Consider the following 16,746-nt stretch of genomic DNA (forward strand, 5'->3'; position numbering starts at 1 on the left):
TTTCTGGGACCCTCAGGGATGGAAAAATCTGCAATTGCTTAAGCCCTATACTAGCCAATGGGCAGTGACATGCATGTTTTTGTATAAGTACATCTGCAAGCATGCACCGCCACTGAATATGGGACATGGTAAACTGCAGATGCTCCAGACTGTGGACAGCTAGCCTGCTGATGCAGCAGGCCCACTGTAGAACTATTTTTGACTAAGTGGCTTAAGTCTTGCAACCTAAAATCTTGTAATTTCCCAACCCTGAGGAACTAACAAAAAAACAACCAGTAGTTTTGCAAAAATTCAAGCACTAGACTTTGGGTAAAGAATCAATAAGTAATGAAAAATGTGTTGATTCTTTAGAATAACAGCACATTTAATTACTGTATATACTCATGTATAAGTCTAGAAATTTTAGTCAAAAAACTGACCCCAAAAAACCTGAGTCATTTTATCCATGGGCCAGTGTAAGTACTGTACTTTAACTCTTATTTAAAAAGGAACCATCAAAAAAAAAAAAAAAAAAAAAAAAAAGGCAAGAATATAATCTGTTTTGATCTCCCCTCAAGGTAAAGTCGATCTCATGTAAAAGCTGAGGGCAGGTTTTGAGGACAAAATTATGGATTTTGATATGACTCTGGATAAGTCAAGGGTAAAACCTAGGGGCATGTAACAAAGGATCTAAAGGATGAAGGAAAGAAGAACAATGCCAAATAACTTACAAAATTCCAGCAGGCATAACTGTTTGTGCTCATCCTAAAAGCTGGATGGCCATTTGTCGGGGGTGCTTTGATTGCGAGTTCCTTCATGGCTGTGAGTTGGATTGGATGGCCCTAGAGCCCTAGAGCACCTCTATGATTCTCAAAGGCTCACAGGATACAGTACAATTTTTATGAACGGGTTTTCCAAGTCATTTCAAATGCTAGGCCTTCCTAAGGGGGAATAACTTAAAAGGAAACAGCATTTGTTTAATATATTTTAAAATGAGATTTTTTTTGCCCAGAGAGCAGATTTGGTCAGATATATCAGAGCTGGGTAGGTTCGGCATATCTAAAGATGATTTTTAACCCATTAAGAACTGTCATAGGCAGCACCCCTGCCAAAAATGCAATCCCCCCCCCCCCCCCCCGAAACCTTCTTGGGATTCTTCACAGCCACAGATGCTCTTTGATTCAGCTTCCATCATACCTATTAATTGACATGATCTAGTCACTAGGGTTTTTCATCTGTACTAAACCCTCTGTCATAGAATCATAGACCTGGAAGAGACTTCAAGGGCCATCCAGTCCAACCCCTTGCTATGCAGGAACATACAATCAAAGCACCTCCAAAAGATGGCTGGCCAGCCTGTCTTTAAAAATCTGCAAAGAAGGAGACTCCACCATATTCCAAGGGAGTGTGTTTCACTGTCGAACCACTCTTACTGTCAGGAAGTTCCTAATGTTTAGGTGGAATCTCTTTTCCTATAGCTGGCATCCATTGTTTCATGTCCTAGTCTCTGTCATTAACAGAAACTTTGGTATCAGAGACAGAGTCAAAAATAACATGGAAAGAATATTCCATAATAACTCAATACACCATCCATTCTATAATAACTCAATACACTACAAAAGACCAACACATCATCATCTTGACAAAATGCATGCCTGTGTCTAACATTATTTTTCTCTCTTGTATGATTTTTTTAACACTGATGAAGAAGCCAGTGGAGCTTTGAAAGCTTGCATCATATATTTTGTGCATTTTGGATTGTCAAATAAAGGTATCGCTGTTCTGTGGATTTTGAATATTATTTTACATGGAAAGAATAGGGATAGATTTCTACACTATAAAAAAAGAAGGGCAGCTTGAATATGTTTCTGCAGATATTTTTTATTCAAAACTAAAGATAGGTACAAGTGAAATGAAAAACCAGGTCTGGTAACCACTGAACAAGTAAACAAAAACATTTGGAATCTTCTAGAAACCTCTTCAAGGCTTCTTCACAATGTATTTAGGGATTTTTTTCCTTTCTCTTACTAGCTTCCACTTTTCTAATAATGCAGAGCCTCTAATGCAATTGACATAGAGACCACATTCTCCTAGCATTCTTCCTTGACTACATTTCAAAGCACAAAGGCACCAGCTTCCTCGCACCAACAGACACAGTGACTTTCTGCAACAAAGCTATTTTCAGAGCCCAGTCTGGCCACCTGCTTAGTCGGCCCATACTTCCTAATTCTGGAGGGTAATTTTTAGGTCAGCAATCCAGGAAATTACTGAACACTCTGCAATTGTGTGAAAATCTTGTGCAACTGCGATACTGCTGTGCACACTAAGATGAAGGTTATTACAAAGATGAGAACACAGCATTTTCACTAGACAGGCTTTAAAATTGACAGGAGCTCCTACCTGAACAATGTGAAACTCTTTCCACTTACATACCGTATTTTCCGGCATATAAGACGACTGGGCATATAAGACGACCCCCAACTTTTCCAGTTAAAATATAGAGTTTGGGATATACTCACCATATAAGACTACCCCTAATCCAATGCACACCAAATAATTTTTTTAAAAAAATCAGATTTGATTTCAATATGGTAATTTTAATTCAAATGCTTATGACATACAGGTACTTAGCAGGAAAACTTGTTGTATACAAAGCCTGCTTGGATTGGTCAGCTCTCCCTGCCTGCCCAGCCCTCCCTGGCTCCAAGATTTTCTTCTACTGTACTTGTATAGCGCCACCCTTGCTGCTTTCATACAGTCACCATATGCGGCGACTGCAGATTTTTCAGTCCGGCTCAGAAGTTTCAGCTCTATAAGATGACATCCAGCATATAAGACGACCCCCGGCTTTTGAGAAAATTTTCCTGGGTTAAAATGTAGTCTTATACACCAGAAAATAAGTAGTTTTATTTTACTTCGCCTTTCTGGGAACACCTACTACTACATTCAGGCTATCCTCTTAAATGAGCCAAGGAGAAGGGAGAGAGGGGCTTACAAGAAGTACCATAGCATGCAAAAGCTACCCTTTTTGGACAGTAAATTCTAGTATCCCCCAGCCAGACCGCCTACTCAGTAATGAAGGACAAGCATATTCATATGTTCACAAGCACTTTCTTGACTCCTTTCATGGCTGAACACTGACACAAGGGCTCATGTTGGTTCTGGGACATTTCTGTATCAGTATGAAGGGTGAATATTCAAAGGGGCAATTAGGCAACTCCTTGATGTTCACCACCTTGGCTCTGAAATAACTTTAATAAGGATTCTAAATGGTGTGGTACAGTTGGCGCAAAAGCGCCATGCTTCTGCTGTGCTAGGGTTAGGGACCATGCAGTTGCTGAGTGGTCCCGTAACCCTAGCATGTACTGGCGGCGGCATAATGGCAGCATGCTGTGCACATGGGCGCTGCCATTATGACGTAACGGATGCATAGCGTCCGCACATTGCATTGCACCAGTTACGTCACGAGTGTGCCATTGTCACACTCGGACATTACTGGTGCAGCAGAAAAAGAACCCGCTTTTTCCAGGTTCTTTTTCCTCCACAGAGAAGCTGCGTGGTTTGGCGGCTGCAGCTTCCCTGCAAAGGAAAAAATGCCACCATCGCTCCAGACCTTCAAGCAGGTATGTACAGGCCTTAATCATGAGTTGAATCCAGATTTAGACATCTGTACAGAAGATCCACTGAAAATCACTGGGACTGAAATTATTTGGGAAAAGCTGATATCCTACTAATTTCAATAGACATTTTCTGAACATAACCAAATCTGGATCCAACTTGGTGTTTGTTCCCCCTCCCTGGCCAGCTAAAGACTAACTATGATACCACTAAAAATCCTAGCTTAAGAGTACTGCCATTCAAGACAAGGTTTTAAGCGAAAGAATGATTTCAATAAATTACATGCCTGATTTGCCCTTTGAAAATAATCCTGCTGGGACAGGAGTGTGAACTCTGTAATGCTCCTGATATTGTTGGACTATAGCACACCGCAGGCTTCCATGGCAACTATTCTGGCTATGGTTACTGGGAGTTGTAGTCCAACAACATGTGGAGGGCCATATGTCTCCCCTCACCCTACTAAGAATTTTTGTGTCCCAATGTGACATAGAAGCACAGAAGCATGCAAAGTGCCATTGGATAAGGTTATAATGAGTGTGGTTCTGAAAATTATGGGATATATTCTTCAGAATTTGCCTAGAGTAATAACTACAAACTTGGTGCATTAGCATTGTCTTTCTATTTACCTTCATGAAAAACTACCTGAAAGGAACAAAGTGTCATCATGCATAACAATATTTGTGACCAATGGAATCTCAGGAGGAATTTCCTACTAAAGTTGAAGATGAGAATTTTAAACATGACATATAATCTAAATGAACAGGATGAAATATTACTGGCTCCTAATTCAATACTGGTGGTTATTAACATTATGTAGTTATGCTTCACTCCATATGACTAATAAACAGAGAATACAATCCTGTATGCTTGGTAAAGTAATCTGATCCACATTTCTTAGATTAATGTGTACATTGGAATATACTAATCTTTTGGACTTCACAGACATCTGAATTCTGTAATGTTATTTGCATCTTGAGCAAATAGACCAAAATGAATGTAAAATGTGTTTTGGTATAAAATGTGAACCTTGAAAAATAATACATTTAACCATAGCATTTAAATATAACTTTGCACAGTTCTTTTTTAAAAAAAAAGAAAACTGTAGATAACTGCAGAGACAATAAGCACACTGATGAATTAGGATGTGTGAAATTGACATGGCCTGGAAATAGACTAATTTCATTCCCACTTAAAAATATCTCAGTTTGCATCGTCTCTCCTGCATTCATGCTTCCTCTTCTTTTGGTATCAGACTGCAAGATGTTGGCCTAAATTACCAGAGGACAGCAGTGCAGGAGCAGAGACTCAATGGTTTTTCCAGTTGTGCACAAAGTAGCACATTTGTACTCTTGGTGCCTAGGCATATTACCACTTGCAGATACAGTTCAGCAACCATTGGCACATCTGGCAACTGTACTAGATTCCCTGCTTGAGCATAGTCCAGAATAAGGTTTCTGTGTACACAGCATCATTTCTGCAAGTGGAATGACAATGTTGGATGCTGGCCTCCTCCCTACCCACCAAGGGAATTAAAGGATATTTTTTTCACATTATAAAACTGTATAGTCCTTATTGTATCCCTATTGCTTGAGACTTTTCTTTTCCAGCAAGCTTTTTGAAATTGATTTTAACAAAAATGGCTTTTAAGTGCTGTACTGTTTTTAGTCTTGTTTATAGTAAGCTTTTAAATTACTTTTGTTTCCATTGTTATTTAATACTGTATAAACATTTTGTCCACTGATTAAAATGTGGTATAAGCTTCATCTTGTAACAAGGCCTGGGAAGGATGAATTTGGTATTTTTACCTAAAATCAAAACCCCAATGAAATTCTTTCCCAACTCTTTCCCTGCGCAGAAGGAAACATCACTGAATTTCATGGTACTTACTTCCCAGTAAGTGGTTATAGGGCTGAAGTAGGTACGGTGGAAATTATCACAGCAATAATAATAGCTAGTTGAGAGAGTTTGAAAGAATGTTTATATACATTCAAAGAGAGATAGAAACAGTTCCTAAACAAGAAAAACAAAACCACCTATCTGACATCTACAGACACCACAAAGTAGTATCTGGTACAGGGGTAGGCAACCTTTTTGAGCCGGGGGCCGGGTTGCTGTCCCTAAGACAACTGGGGGGCCTAAGCCAGGGGGTGGAGCTTCCACCCTCCGGGAGCGGGGCTGCGTGCCGGGGGTGGAGCTTCCACCCTCCGGGGGCGGAGCCACATGCCGGGGGCAGAGCTTCCACCCCCCCGGGGCCAGGCCTCCTCTTCTTTGCCAGCCCCAGGCCCTGTCAGAGGCCGGGAAAGAGCTGGTGGGGGCCGCCAGCACTAGAGGCCTCCACCTCTTTGCCGGCCCCTGACAGGACCCCAGGCCCCGTCAGAGGCTGGCAAAAAAACCGGCAGGGGCTGCCAGCGCTGGAGGCCTCCTCCTCTTTGCCGGCCCTTTTGCCATCGCTGGGGCCCTCCAAGAGGGCCCCAGCAAAGGCATCGGGCCTCCCAGTTCACACTATATTTGCCATGATCAAATCTCTCTGTGGCAATTTAACCCTGTTGATGATCACATTACCATTTGTATTGATTTAAAATGGAGCCACCATATTGAATACATTCGATCATTCTCAGGTTTATTTAACTGTCAATCAAATGAAGAACATCTGTGTCATTCCACTTTTGCTGTCATAGTTGGTGACATGACTTTACATCAGGACATGGGAGATCCTGAAGTCCTGGCAATGGGGGAGGGGGGAGGGTTCCAGGAAAGAGATGGGAGAATGGAGGGATGGAAAGAACGAGGCCAAATAACACCCTCTATTTATTCCCCCCCGTCAACCCCTGGGAGGTTCTGGCTGAGAATTGCAGGAACCTTCCTCTGTGGAGCTGGTAAAGAGAAAGAGAAAGAGAAAGGGGAGGTTGAGGCAGCTGCAGAGGGATTTTTGGACAGGAGACCCCCTGCTCCATCCTTCCAGTGCCAGGCTGCGGCTTCCAGGGGTCCAACTGCAGAGAAGACCCCAGCCAAGAGGTGGCTGCTTCTCCCTAGCCTGTCTCAGCCTCAGAGGATGGCGATGGCAAGCCCCTCAGAAGAACCCTTGCCGAGGAACCCCCACTATACGTTCGCCTTGGGAGAGACTCACACTGTCTCAGCCTCAGAGGATTGCGATGGCAAGTCCCTCTGAACAACCCTTACCGAGAAACCTTCGTGATACGTTCACCTTGGGGGGAGTCACACTGTCCTAGCCTCTGAGGATGGCAACTGCAAGCCCCTCTGAACAACTCCTGCCCAGAACCCCCCCACCCGGCATGGGCCCACTGAAGCCATGCAAATGCAACTATGTGCATATACTGTCAAACTTTTTTTTAAAAAGCTTCGCCATGTTCCCAAAAGAACCCCCTCCCCAACTTTGGCGACGTCTGAACATCAGACATCAGTGGAGATAAAGCAGAGTAATTCACCAGCAGAAGAGGAAAACATCTCTGCATTAGTTTAAAGGAATCACTTGGGTGAAAGCGTGGGAAATTCATACCCTTTGGATTTAAAGAGCCAGTTGCGAACACTGAGAAGGGAAAACCAATGGCAGTTTGACACCAAGCCAAGACCTGTGGGATGCAGTGGGTATATTCTGCCCCTCTGCCCATCCAAATGGGGTTGGAAGTGTGTTCCCATTGGTGGCTCCCTAAAAACCCCAGTGCTTTTGAAAAGACACAGAAAATGCCTCGGTTTCAAAGGCAAGGGTTAAGGGGGAATCCCCAAAATTTGGGTTGGGAAAATCTGGCCCAGGTATGAATGCCCTCCTTTTAAAACCATTCGCAAACCGTAGTGTGAATGGGTCCTAACAGTGAAAATGGTAAAAATGCCATAGTAGGATTTTGTATTAGCACTGCATTTCAACTACAAGATTCTTCATTTGTTCAGTTCTATCGCCCACCACACCCTTTCATCTTTAACTTAGTAAACCATGCCATGAAATCTCTGTATGTTTGCTATAATGCTTTAAGCACAATGCAATATTGTTTTGGTAAGCTGCCTTGAGGTGTTTTATGGTACAATAATAGAGTAGGCATTTATAAACAAGCCACTGTGCCACACTGTATTGCCACTGGCTTGGTTTATCTTTTTCCACTACCAGACAGACTGTTCTAGTCATGGGATAGCTATTTTTGGCTGAGCAGACGAATAAAGAACAATTTGATATGTAAGAATAAGAACAAGAATGATTTGATTCAAGTGCCAAAGGGCAGCAATTTTTTAGGTATTTTATCAGCATAGGTTTGCCGTCAAGGATGTGGGATTTTCTGCCTTATGTGCCAACAGAGCATGGCTGGTTCTAGGCATCTTGACTTGTGTCTGAGGGTATATCTATCTACACTGTAGAAATAATGCAGTTTGCCATCACTTTAATTTTCATGGCTCCATCCTACTGAATCCTGGGATTTGTAGTTTTGTGAGACACCAGCACTAGCAGAGAAGACTAAAGACCCTGTAAAACTACAAAACTACAAATTAGGATGGAGCTACAGCTCTTAAAGTGGTGTGAAACTACATATTTCTACAGTGTAGATGCATCCTGTGTGTAAGAGTCTATTTGCTGCTCTGCCTCAGAATGCAAAGTATCTTGGACCACTCCTGGCTTTTCCCAAAAGCTTGCGTGGATCAATAGAGATTATATGCTACTCCTTGTATTGTTTCTCAACATATTTCTTCAGACTGCAACACAACAACAAGAAACATTGCAGAACTACATTGTGAGATGTGTTCTATTAGCATGGGCCAAGAGTTCACTGTTTTGGGGAGCCAATCCATTGTTATGACTTTTTAGGTTATGCAGTACAATACATTATGTGCTAAATTTTTAGAGTAACTGCTAGACTTTACTCTCAGAGGGTTTTCTGACTGAACTATTCTGAACTCTCCACTGGTTTAGAAAAGGGATGGATTTTAGTAGAATGCTGTGAATGGGTTTTTGAGAGCTGGCAAAGAAAACATACTTCCCCCTTTTACTCTGTTTCACATCTGGATTAAAAATGAAAAGGCAGAGGGAAGTTAACATTGCAGTATACACACAAAAAGCAGAAAATCTGAATTCATCAAGATTCTCATTGAGTTCAGGAACTCCTAGAAAGGCTTCTAGAAAGTCAACACCTGCACTACCACATTGTCAAAACACACTCATTGTCAAAACACATAGGAAGTTAAATTGTACCAGTGAAAGGAATGGCTTCTTTCTATTACCATGATCACAAAAATTGCTCTTGACCATTTCTGTCACTCATTCAGGCTGATGAATAATATTTATTGTGCCAAGGAAACAAATGTCTTTTTAGTCTTCTTGTGTGATCACTTACATGAGTCATGTTTTTATAAACTATTAAATAGATTTAACCACAATCTCTTTTGAATGCAGCATTAAACTGCAGTTTAAATATATACCCAAGAACTTGTAGGCCATCCCACTTCATACTCATCCAGATCTTCAGCTTTTTCTCCTCTTTTCATTTAACCATGAATTATTGTTATGTCTAATTCAAAAACTGTGGTTCATCTTAACTACAGTAAAATAAAGTAGGTTCATAAACTACAATTTGAAGTTGGCTCATTTTACTAAACTACAGTTAAGACTAACCACCATCTGTTTGGGTTCAGCTATAAAAATATCACCATAATTAGTTTAACTACATCCTTCCTGACAAAATTGCATCTGAAATCCAAAATATTCCAAAATCCAAAATTGTCCACATGAGTGGCTGAAATGTGACATCTCTGCTTTCTGATTGTTCATTGGGCACTAATTTTCTTTCATGCAAAAAAACCGTTAAAATGTTGTACAAAACTACCTTCAGGCTGTGTGTATAAGGTGCACATGAAACATAAATGAATTTTGTTTTTAGACTTGGGTCTCAACTCCAAGATCTCCGTCTGGGCATCGACAGGGGGAGCGTGTCCCTGTTGGTGCTCTTGGACATCTCAGCGGCTTTCGATACCATAGACCATGGTATCCTTCTGGGACGCCTGGCAGAGGTGGGAATCGGGGGCACTGCGCTCCAGTGGTTCCGCTCCTACCTCTCCGGGAGGTCCCAGATGGTGCAGCTGGGAGACGTATGCTCCGACGAGAGGGCCCTTAAAACTGGGGTCCCTCAAGGAGCCATTCTGTCTCCCATGCTATTTAACATTTACATGAAACCGCTGGGAGAGATCATCCGGAGACATGGGGCGCGGGGTTATCAGTACGCTGATGACACCCAAATAATTTTCTCTATGTCTCCGACTGATGCAGTGACTGAGGATGGCGTCTCTCCTCTCGTGGCCTGTCTGGAGTCAGTAATGGGCTGGATGAGGGAAAACCGACTCAAGCTGAATCCAGAGAAAACGGAGGTACTCGTGATAGGTTCCCCTGGTCCAGGAATGGCGGTGGTTCCACCTGTCCTGAACGGGGTCACGCTCCCTGTGAAGGACTCCGTGCGCAGTCTGGGGGTGCTTCTTGACTCGTCCCTTCGCCTGACTGCTCAGGTGAATGCGACGGTCAAGAGCACCTGTCATCAGCTTCGGCTTATCCGCCAGCTGCGCCCATACCTAGCCCAGAGGGACCTTGAAACTGTGGTACACGCCCTGGTAACCTCGAGACTGGATTTCTGCAATGTACTCTACATGGGGCAACCCTTATACCAAACCCGGAAGCTTCAAATGGTGCAGAATATGGCAGCCAGGCTGGTCACAGGTACGTCCAGGGCCAGCCACATAACACTGGTATTAAAAGATCTCCATTGGCTGCCCATTTGCTTCCGGGCGCAATATAAGGTGTTGGTAATGACCTATAAAGCCCTAAATGGCTTGGGCCCAGGATACCTGAAGGACCGCCTCTCCCCATACACTCCGCCCCGCACCCTCAGAACATCTGGGCAGCAATTACTTAGGGTTCCCGGGGCGAGATTGGTCTCCACTACCAGGAGGACATTTTCCATCGCCGCCCCGGCCCTTTGGAACACGCTGCCCATAGAGCTCCGCTCAGCTACCTCCCTGGCCCAATTCAGACGGGACCTAAAGACCTTTCTGTTCCGGACCGCATTCCCTGAATAAGGTCCTATAGGCCTCCTCCGCCGCACTGGCAACGGGACTGGCTAATCCTGGGGCCTTTTGTTTTGTATTTATGTCTTTTGTAATGGTGGTATGCTTTTAATTGTGTATTATTGTATTTTAAGTGCTGTAAACCACCCTGATCTGATGGAAGGGCGGTATATAAATAAAATTTTTATTTATTATTATTATTTAAGATATCTTATTATGTGTGCATATGCAAATACAAGTATTCCAAAATAAAATAAAAATCCAAAATCCAAAACACTTATGGCCCCAAGCATTTTGGAAAACTCAACCTGTAAATTTTGTGATGCAGATGTCCAGATGTGCAGCAACTAGCCCTAGTTTAGATTCCGTCAAACATGTTCTGAAACAGCAGGCAATGAAGGAAGCAGCTAGTTTAGCTGGTATTCAAAAAAGATGAGACAAATTCATGAACTCTCTCTCTCTCCCTCTCTGCATGCATTTCCCATTATTAGAAACAATCCTCCACAGATTACTGAATGTTATAAAGAAGCACCTGGCTGCACTATGAAACATCAGCAAATGAAATGAGTGGACTTTTAATGCAATCTGTACAGAGGTGTACATATATTGAAAAAAAAGTGCTGCATCACTTCTACTTCTTTGTGCATCTGCAATAATGCAACAACCACACTGGGAAATTCAACATGTTTTTGAGCAACCTGACACATGAAACAACTTTAATAAAACATCTAAAATTAGCATGTGATCTCACGCCTACTTTGGGACAGTCATATTGAAATATAGTCTGCAACGAACTGTGGCAAAGTGCAACTCAGACATTTTTTAAAATTAAGCAGCTAAGATGTATGCTGAAGGCAATACTCACTCAGTGCATACAGTGAAAGGATTATCCCAGCCAGGCAAAACCCTTCAAAAAACCTGAGTGTGCTGAACATTGTCACGTTTACTGAGAGGGCCACCGTCAGTCCAAATATCAAAATGAATAACACAGAGAAGAGTAGCACTGGCCGACGACCAACCCTGGAAAAAAGGAGAGAGGAACAAAGCTAAATGGGTTTTTATTCCAGACTCAATATTACACCTGAATAACTCTGTATTTACAGCCACCTTTTCAATAGGTTTTATTTTTACCTTAATCTGTACGGTACAAAGGGGGAACATTTTATAGGGGAACTCTGATCAGGATCTGCTATTTTTAAAAGCAGTCCTCAGGCTTTGTGATTTTATGTGATGCCTAAAGGTTACAAGATCAGGTACTCGCTGATGATTCCTGGGGAAGGCAATTTCACAACAAGAGTGATGCAACCAAGGTGACCCTGTAGCCCACCTCACTACAGTTGGTGGGATCACTGAAAATAGGGCTTCTAATAGAAATCTTAATGGCCATCCAGGTTACTTCCACAGTGGCCATTTACACCAGTTAAACAGTCATGGATCCATCCTATGGAATCCTGGAACTCTCTGAGAGAGAAGGCTAAGTATCTCACAAAACTACAGATCCCAGGATTCCATAGCACAGAGCCATGGTAGTTAAAGCAATGTCAAACTGTATAATACATCTGCAGTGTAGATGCAGCTACAGACCTTTTATTTAAATATTGAGATTCAAAACAGGTCCTACAACATACTCAATTAAACATCTTATCCTAAAACAGTACTGAATTAAAAGCAATTTAAAAACAAACTGAGGGAAAAGGACAGATTTCAAGGTACCTTGATTTAATCCTCTGCCTCTGTTCTCAGGGTGTGTTGGGAACTTAGTTCAGGGGACTAAACATTCTAAGCATCTAACTAAACTACAAATCCCAGGATGGTTTAAGATGGAGGCGTGACAGTTAACATGGTATAAAAGTGCTATAACTTTATAGTGCAAAAACAACTTTATTTTATAATATTCTGTAGACTCAGGGAGAATTACAAATCATTTTTAGTAACTGATCCCAGTAGTTGCTTTGAGGAAAATCAAGCAATTAATAAATTCATTTCTTTCATCTAAACTTTCTTCACATTACTCTTCACCTCCTCCTGCAAAAAACAAAACAAAAACAAAACCAAAACCTAATAATAATTACTTTGAACAGCCACTGGACTGGACTGGCCTTTTCCAAATGGCCAAAGAAATACTTTGGCATCATTCCTTTCAATATTAATATTCAAATTAAACTGCTCATGCAGTGCAGGCATTAGTTCTGGTTCTCCCTAATCTCAGTTCTCCATCCTCAAACAGAAAAACAAAGCTAAAAGTAAATAACAAAATACAGGAGACCCTTCAGATTTTCTCCCCCATCCCAATAAATTATATCTGGCTGTTAAACAACCTGTTGTGTGGCTCCAGCTAGCGAAGCAGAAGCTGGTGTTTATGACAGATGTGCAATAGATTGCAACCATTATTGAGATCAGATCAAAATCCTAACATCTCATCTAGTCTCAAGTACCTAACATGTTTAATAAACCACAGTCTCAGGTACTGCAGGTTACCAAGCAACTGGAAGATGCTCCGATTAGGGATTTCACTTTTCTTATTTTGCTTGACTTCATTGTAAGCAAAATCATTACCTGGAACAATATACTTCGCATTTTGTAACTATTTGTTGAGAAACAGAGGGACAGGGATGGGAGATGGTGCATAATTCTTGTTCACCATTCTTGTTCTCCAGTGAGAATATTTGCTATGGTTTCACCAAAGCATAAGAAAAACACAAACTCTCTGGCAAGATAGAATATATATTTTGGAGATTTAAAAAACATGAAGCTCAGGACATTTAGAAGCACCAGAGGCTGGTAACTCTACACATGAAAAGATTATGAGACAGATTTGACCAGCTAAGGAGATACATGTGCGTAATCAGTTTTCTGTACACATATCAAATGCAACATCAGGAACCCAAGAGCATATCTGATGCACATCTGAATGCACATCAGAGCATGGATGCTGTCAGGAGGAGATTAATAAGAACTGAAGATCTCTATCTGCATTTTCATACCACTAACCATAACAAATCTTTTAAATGAACAACTGAAATGGGATTAGAGTACAAGAATAAAGTTTGGCTTGTTATTGTTTCTGGAAAGAGAAGAGGTTCAAAAATGCAAATGACAGTTGCAGTTCTTTACAGCCATTTTTAAATCACTTTTGTTCAGAGTTGTTCATGATTTCTACATCATCCCCCGATTTTCTTACTGGTGATGAACCCCAGCACTGGAATTGAATAAATGTTTATATATTTGATGGAATTAAACTTATATATTGAGAAAGGAGTGGCACCTTTGTGTTCCTGAAAGCCTGAAAACTTACTTTTTAGATTGTAATTTTTATTATCCTCTGGGATTGTGGTTCAAAAGAAATAAAGTTTTCAATCTCTGTTTTTCCTCACTCTCTCTATTACCCTTTCTGATGTTATGTACTGAGATGCCATGTCTCCCGCATTTGCAATGCTCCTACACCTGAATAAACTTAGTTGACAGGCAGTCTTAGTACAAGTACATCAGTTTAAGAGATCCATGTTATCTCACAATACTTTCTTTAAACAACTATTCCTTCATTTTCCACAACAATATCAAGCTGTGCTTTTGTGGCATGTTTCAAATTCAAAGGCTTTAGTGGGGAACATGTGGCCCACAGTAAGAGATGTGATGCAGGAAAGAAATGGAGCTTCTTCATGAAAAATAATCTTGTAACTGGGATAGGCAAACTTATTATTTCCCGTCTTAAAAGTACATGTGAATTCTCACTTACCAGTCAGCTATACATCCTGTTATTAGGTAGCCAAAGATTAATCCTACAAGCAGAGAGAACTTTGCAATGTGGACTTTCCAAGCAGAATCGCAGACAAGATCCCACTAGAAAAAGAAGAAAAGAAAGAGGCATTTAAAATGTACTTCAGTATTCACCAAACACTACAAGCAGAACGCTGTACAAAAGGGACAGAGAACATGTAGCCCTCCAGATGATGTTAACTCCCATGATTTCCTCACCATAGGGCCTGGCTATGATGGCTAGGGATGATGGGAAATGTAATCCAACAAAATCTAGAAAGCCACATGTTCCCCACTCCTGATATAAAGGCATCCCTGATGCCCTTCAAGATTTCAGTTTATTTATACATATAAACTAATCAGTTTAAGAATTTTATCAAACATTATAAACACTATAAAAATGTAAAATGCACTCTCTTTCCGGGGGCAGACCACAGTGCTGTTCCTAACCAGGGCCAGCCACAGCCTTGAAGCAATACTTTGAGAATAATAACTTACTGCAAACGTGTTGTCTTGTTTCTTTTAAATAGTGACAGGGCACTGACATCCTTTTCCTGCACACTCTCGGCACTGTTGTTTTGATAGGCAATCAGCAATTATTTCCCATTTTTAAAAAATGTTATTTTCAGGATCATTTACAAGCTGTGTGGGCAGCTATGTGTTTTTCAAATGGATGCTCAGGATACAGCCCATAAACACCTCTGACACTGCCACCCTGCCTACTCCACAATGACTGCACAAACTCCTAAACTGCCCCTCAACATTTTCTCTTTCTTCCCTCCTCCAATTTTAATTAATTAAAACAACAAATTAACATAATTCAAACAATTTACATATTGACAATTACAATCTTCCCATCACCTGCCTCTTCTAGAAACACCAGGGACCAGCAGAGAGACTCTGGAGGCACAGGAGTCCTGGTGGGTTGGGTTTTTTTTTGGGGGGTGTCTCTTTTCCCCCCTCTATGGTCCTAGATTGTAATGTTTTAAGATTGCATATTGTTTATACTATTTTTCAGGATAGGGATGGGGGATTGAGAATGGGGATTATTTTCTATTTTACTTGTTTTGTTTGTTTATTGCTATATAATCTGCTTTGTTAATTTTATTGCTGCTGTGAATTGCTATGTGTTTTTTGCTATTTATTGCTATTGTAAATGGTTTTAATATTGTATTGTTATTGTTATTGTTTATTTGCTTTGTACCTCCTTTACTGTTGTAACCCGCCCTGACTCCTTGTGATTGGGAGGGGTATAAATAAATAATCATCATCATTATTATAAGTAATATAGTAATATAATGCTTTGTCTTTTCTTTCTTTTGCTTCCAAATCTGTAACCATTCTTTTCCCCCTTCTATCTTCCACTTCATTCTCTGAAGATGTGGATAGGATCCTTGGAGAAGTGAGAGCCACCACATGCATACTGGATCCTTGCCCTTCCTGGTTTTTGAAATTAACTAGAGGGGGACTGCTGAGTGGGTAATGGGAGTGAATGCTTCGCTGCTGCAAAGCAAATTTCCATCTTGCCTAAAGGAAGCTGTGGTGAAGCCATTACTGAAAAAACTTCCCTGGATTCGGTCATCCTATCTTGGGCAAGGTTCTGCAATGAGTGGTGGCCTCCTAGCTCCAGGGATTTCTAGATGAAATGGATTATCTAGATCTATTTCAACCTGGCTTCAGGCCTGGCTATGGCACAGAGATAGCTTGGGTCGCCTTGGTGGATGACCTTTGCAGGGAACTGGACAGGGGGAGTGTGTCCCTGCTGGTCCTGTTAGATCTTTCAGCGGCTTTCAATACCATCAACCATGGTATCCTTCTGAGCCGCCTTTCTGGGATGGGACATGGGGGCACTGTTATACAGTAGTTCCAGTCTTTGTTGGAGGGGTGGACCCAGAAGGTGGTGTTGGGGGACTCCTTTTCAACTCCTTGGCCATTGGCCTGCGGGTTCTGCTTTATCCCCCATGTTGTTTAACATCTACATGAAACCGCTGGGAAAGGACATCCAGAGTTTTGGGGTGCAGTGTCATCAGTATGCGGATGACACCCAACTCTCTCTCTTTTCCGCCTGACTCCAAGGAAGCTGTCTCTATGCTGAACCAATGTCTGCTGACAGTAATGGACTGAATGAGGGCAAACAATTTGAAGCTTAATCCGGACAAAACGAGAGGTGCTCCTGGTCAGTCTTAAGGCAGATCAGGGAACTGGGACTATGCCAGAGCTGGATGGGGTTACATTCCCCCTGATATCTCAGGCTCTCAGCTTGGGTGTGCTCCTGGACTCCAATCTGAGCCTGGATGCCCAGGTCTCAGGAATGGCCCGGAGTGCATTTGCACAATTAAA

General features: G+C 41.7%; 1 protein-coding gene across 2 annotated transcripts in view; it reads right to left on the reverse strand.

Moving 5' to 3' along the window:
• The window catches only part of SLC22A23 (solute carrier family 22 member 23), a 135,187-nt gene that overhangs the window by 86,202 nt on the left and 32,239 nt on the right, over positions 1–16,746 (reverse strand). For both annotated transcript variants that reach the window (XM_089516650.1, XM_089516651.1), the window contains exons 2-3: positions 14,387–14,490; positions 11,516–11,670 (exon numbers count right to left, since the gene is read on the reverse strand). In XM_089516650.1, the coding sequence (XP_089372776.1) occupies positions 11,516–11,670; positions 14,387–14,490 (259 nt within the window). The remainder of the gene's footprint in view (positions 1–11,515; positions 11,671–14,386; positions 14,491–16,746) is intronic.

The sequence above is a fragment of the Sceloporus occidentalis genome, unplaced genomic scaffold, assembly GCF_023333645.1.
Source record: "Sceloporus occidentalis isolate IW3139 unplaced genomic scaffold, rSceOcc1.0.p SCAF_3, whole genome shotgun sequence".
Taxonomy (NCBI): domain Eukaryota; kingdom Metazoa; phylum Chordata; class Lepidosauria; order Squamata; family Phrynosomatidae; genus Sceloporus; species Sceloporus occidentalis.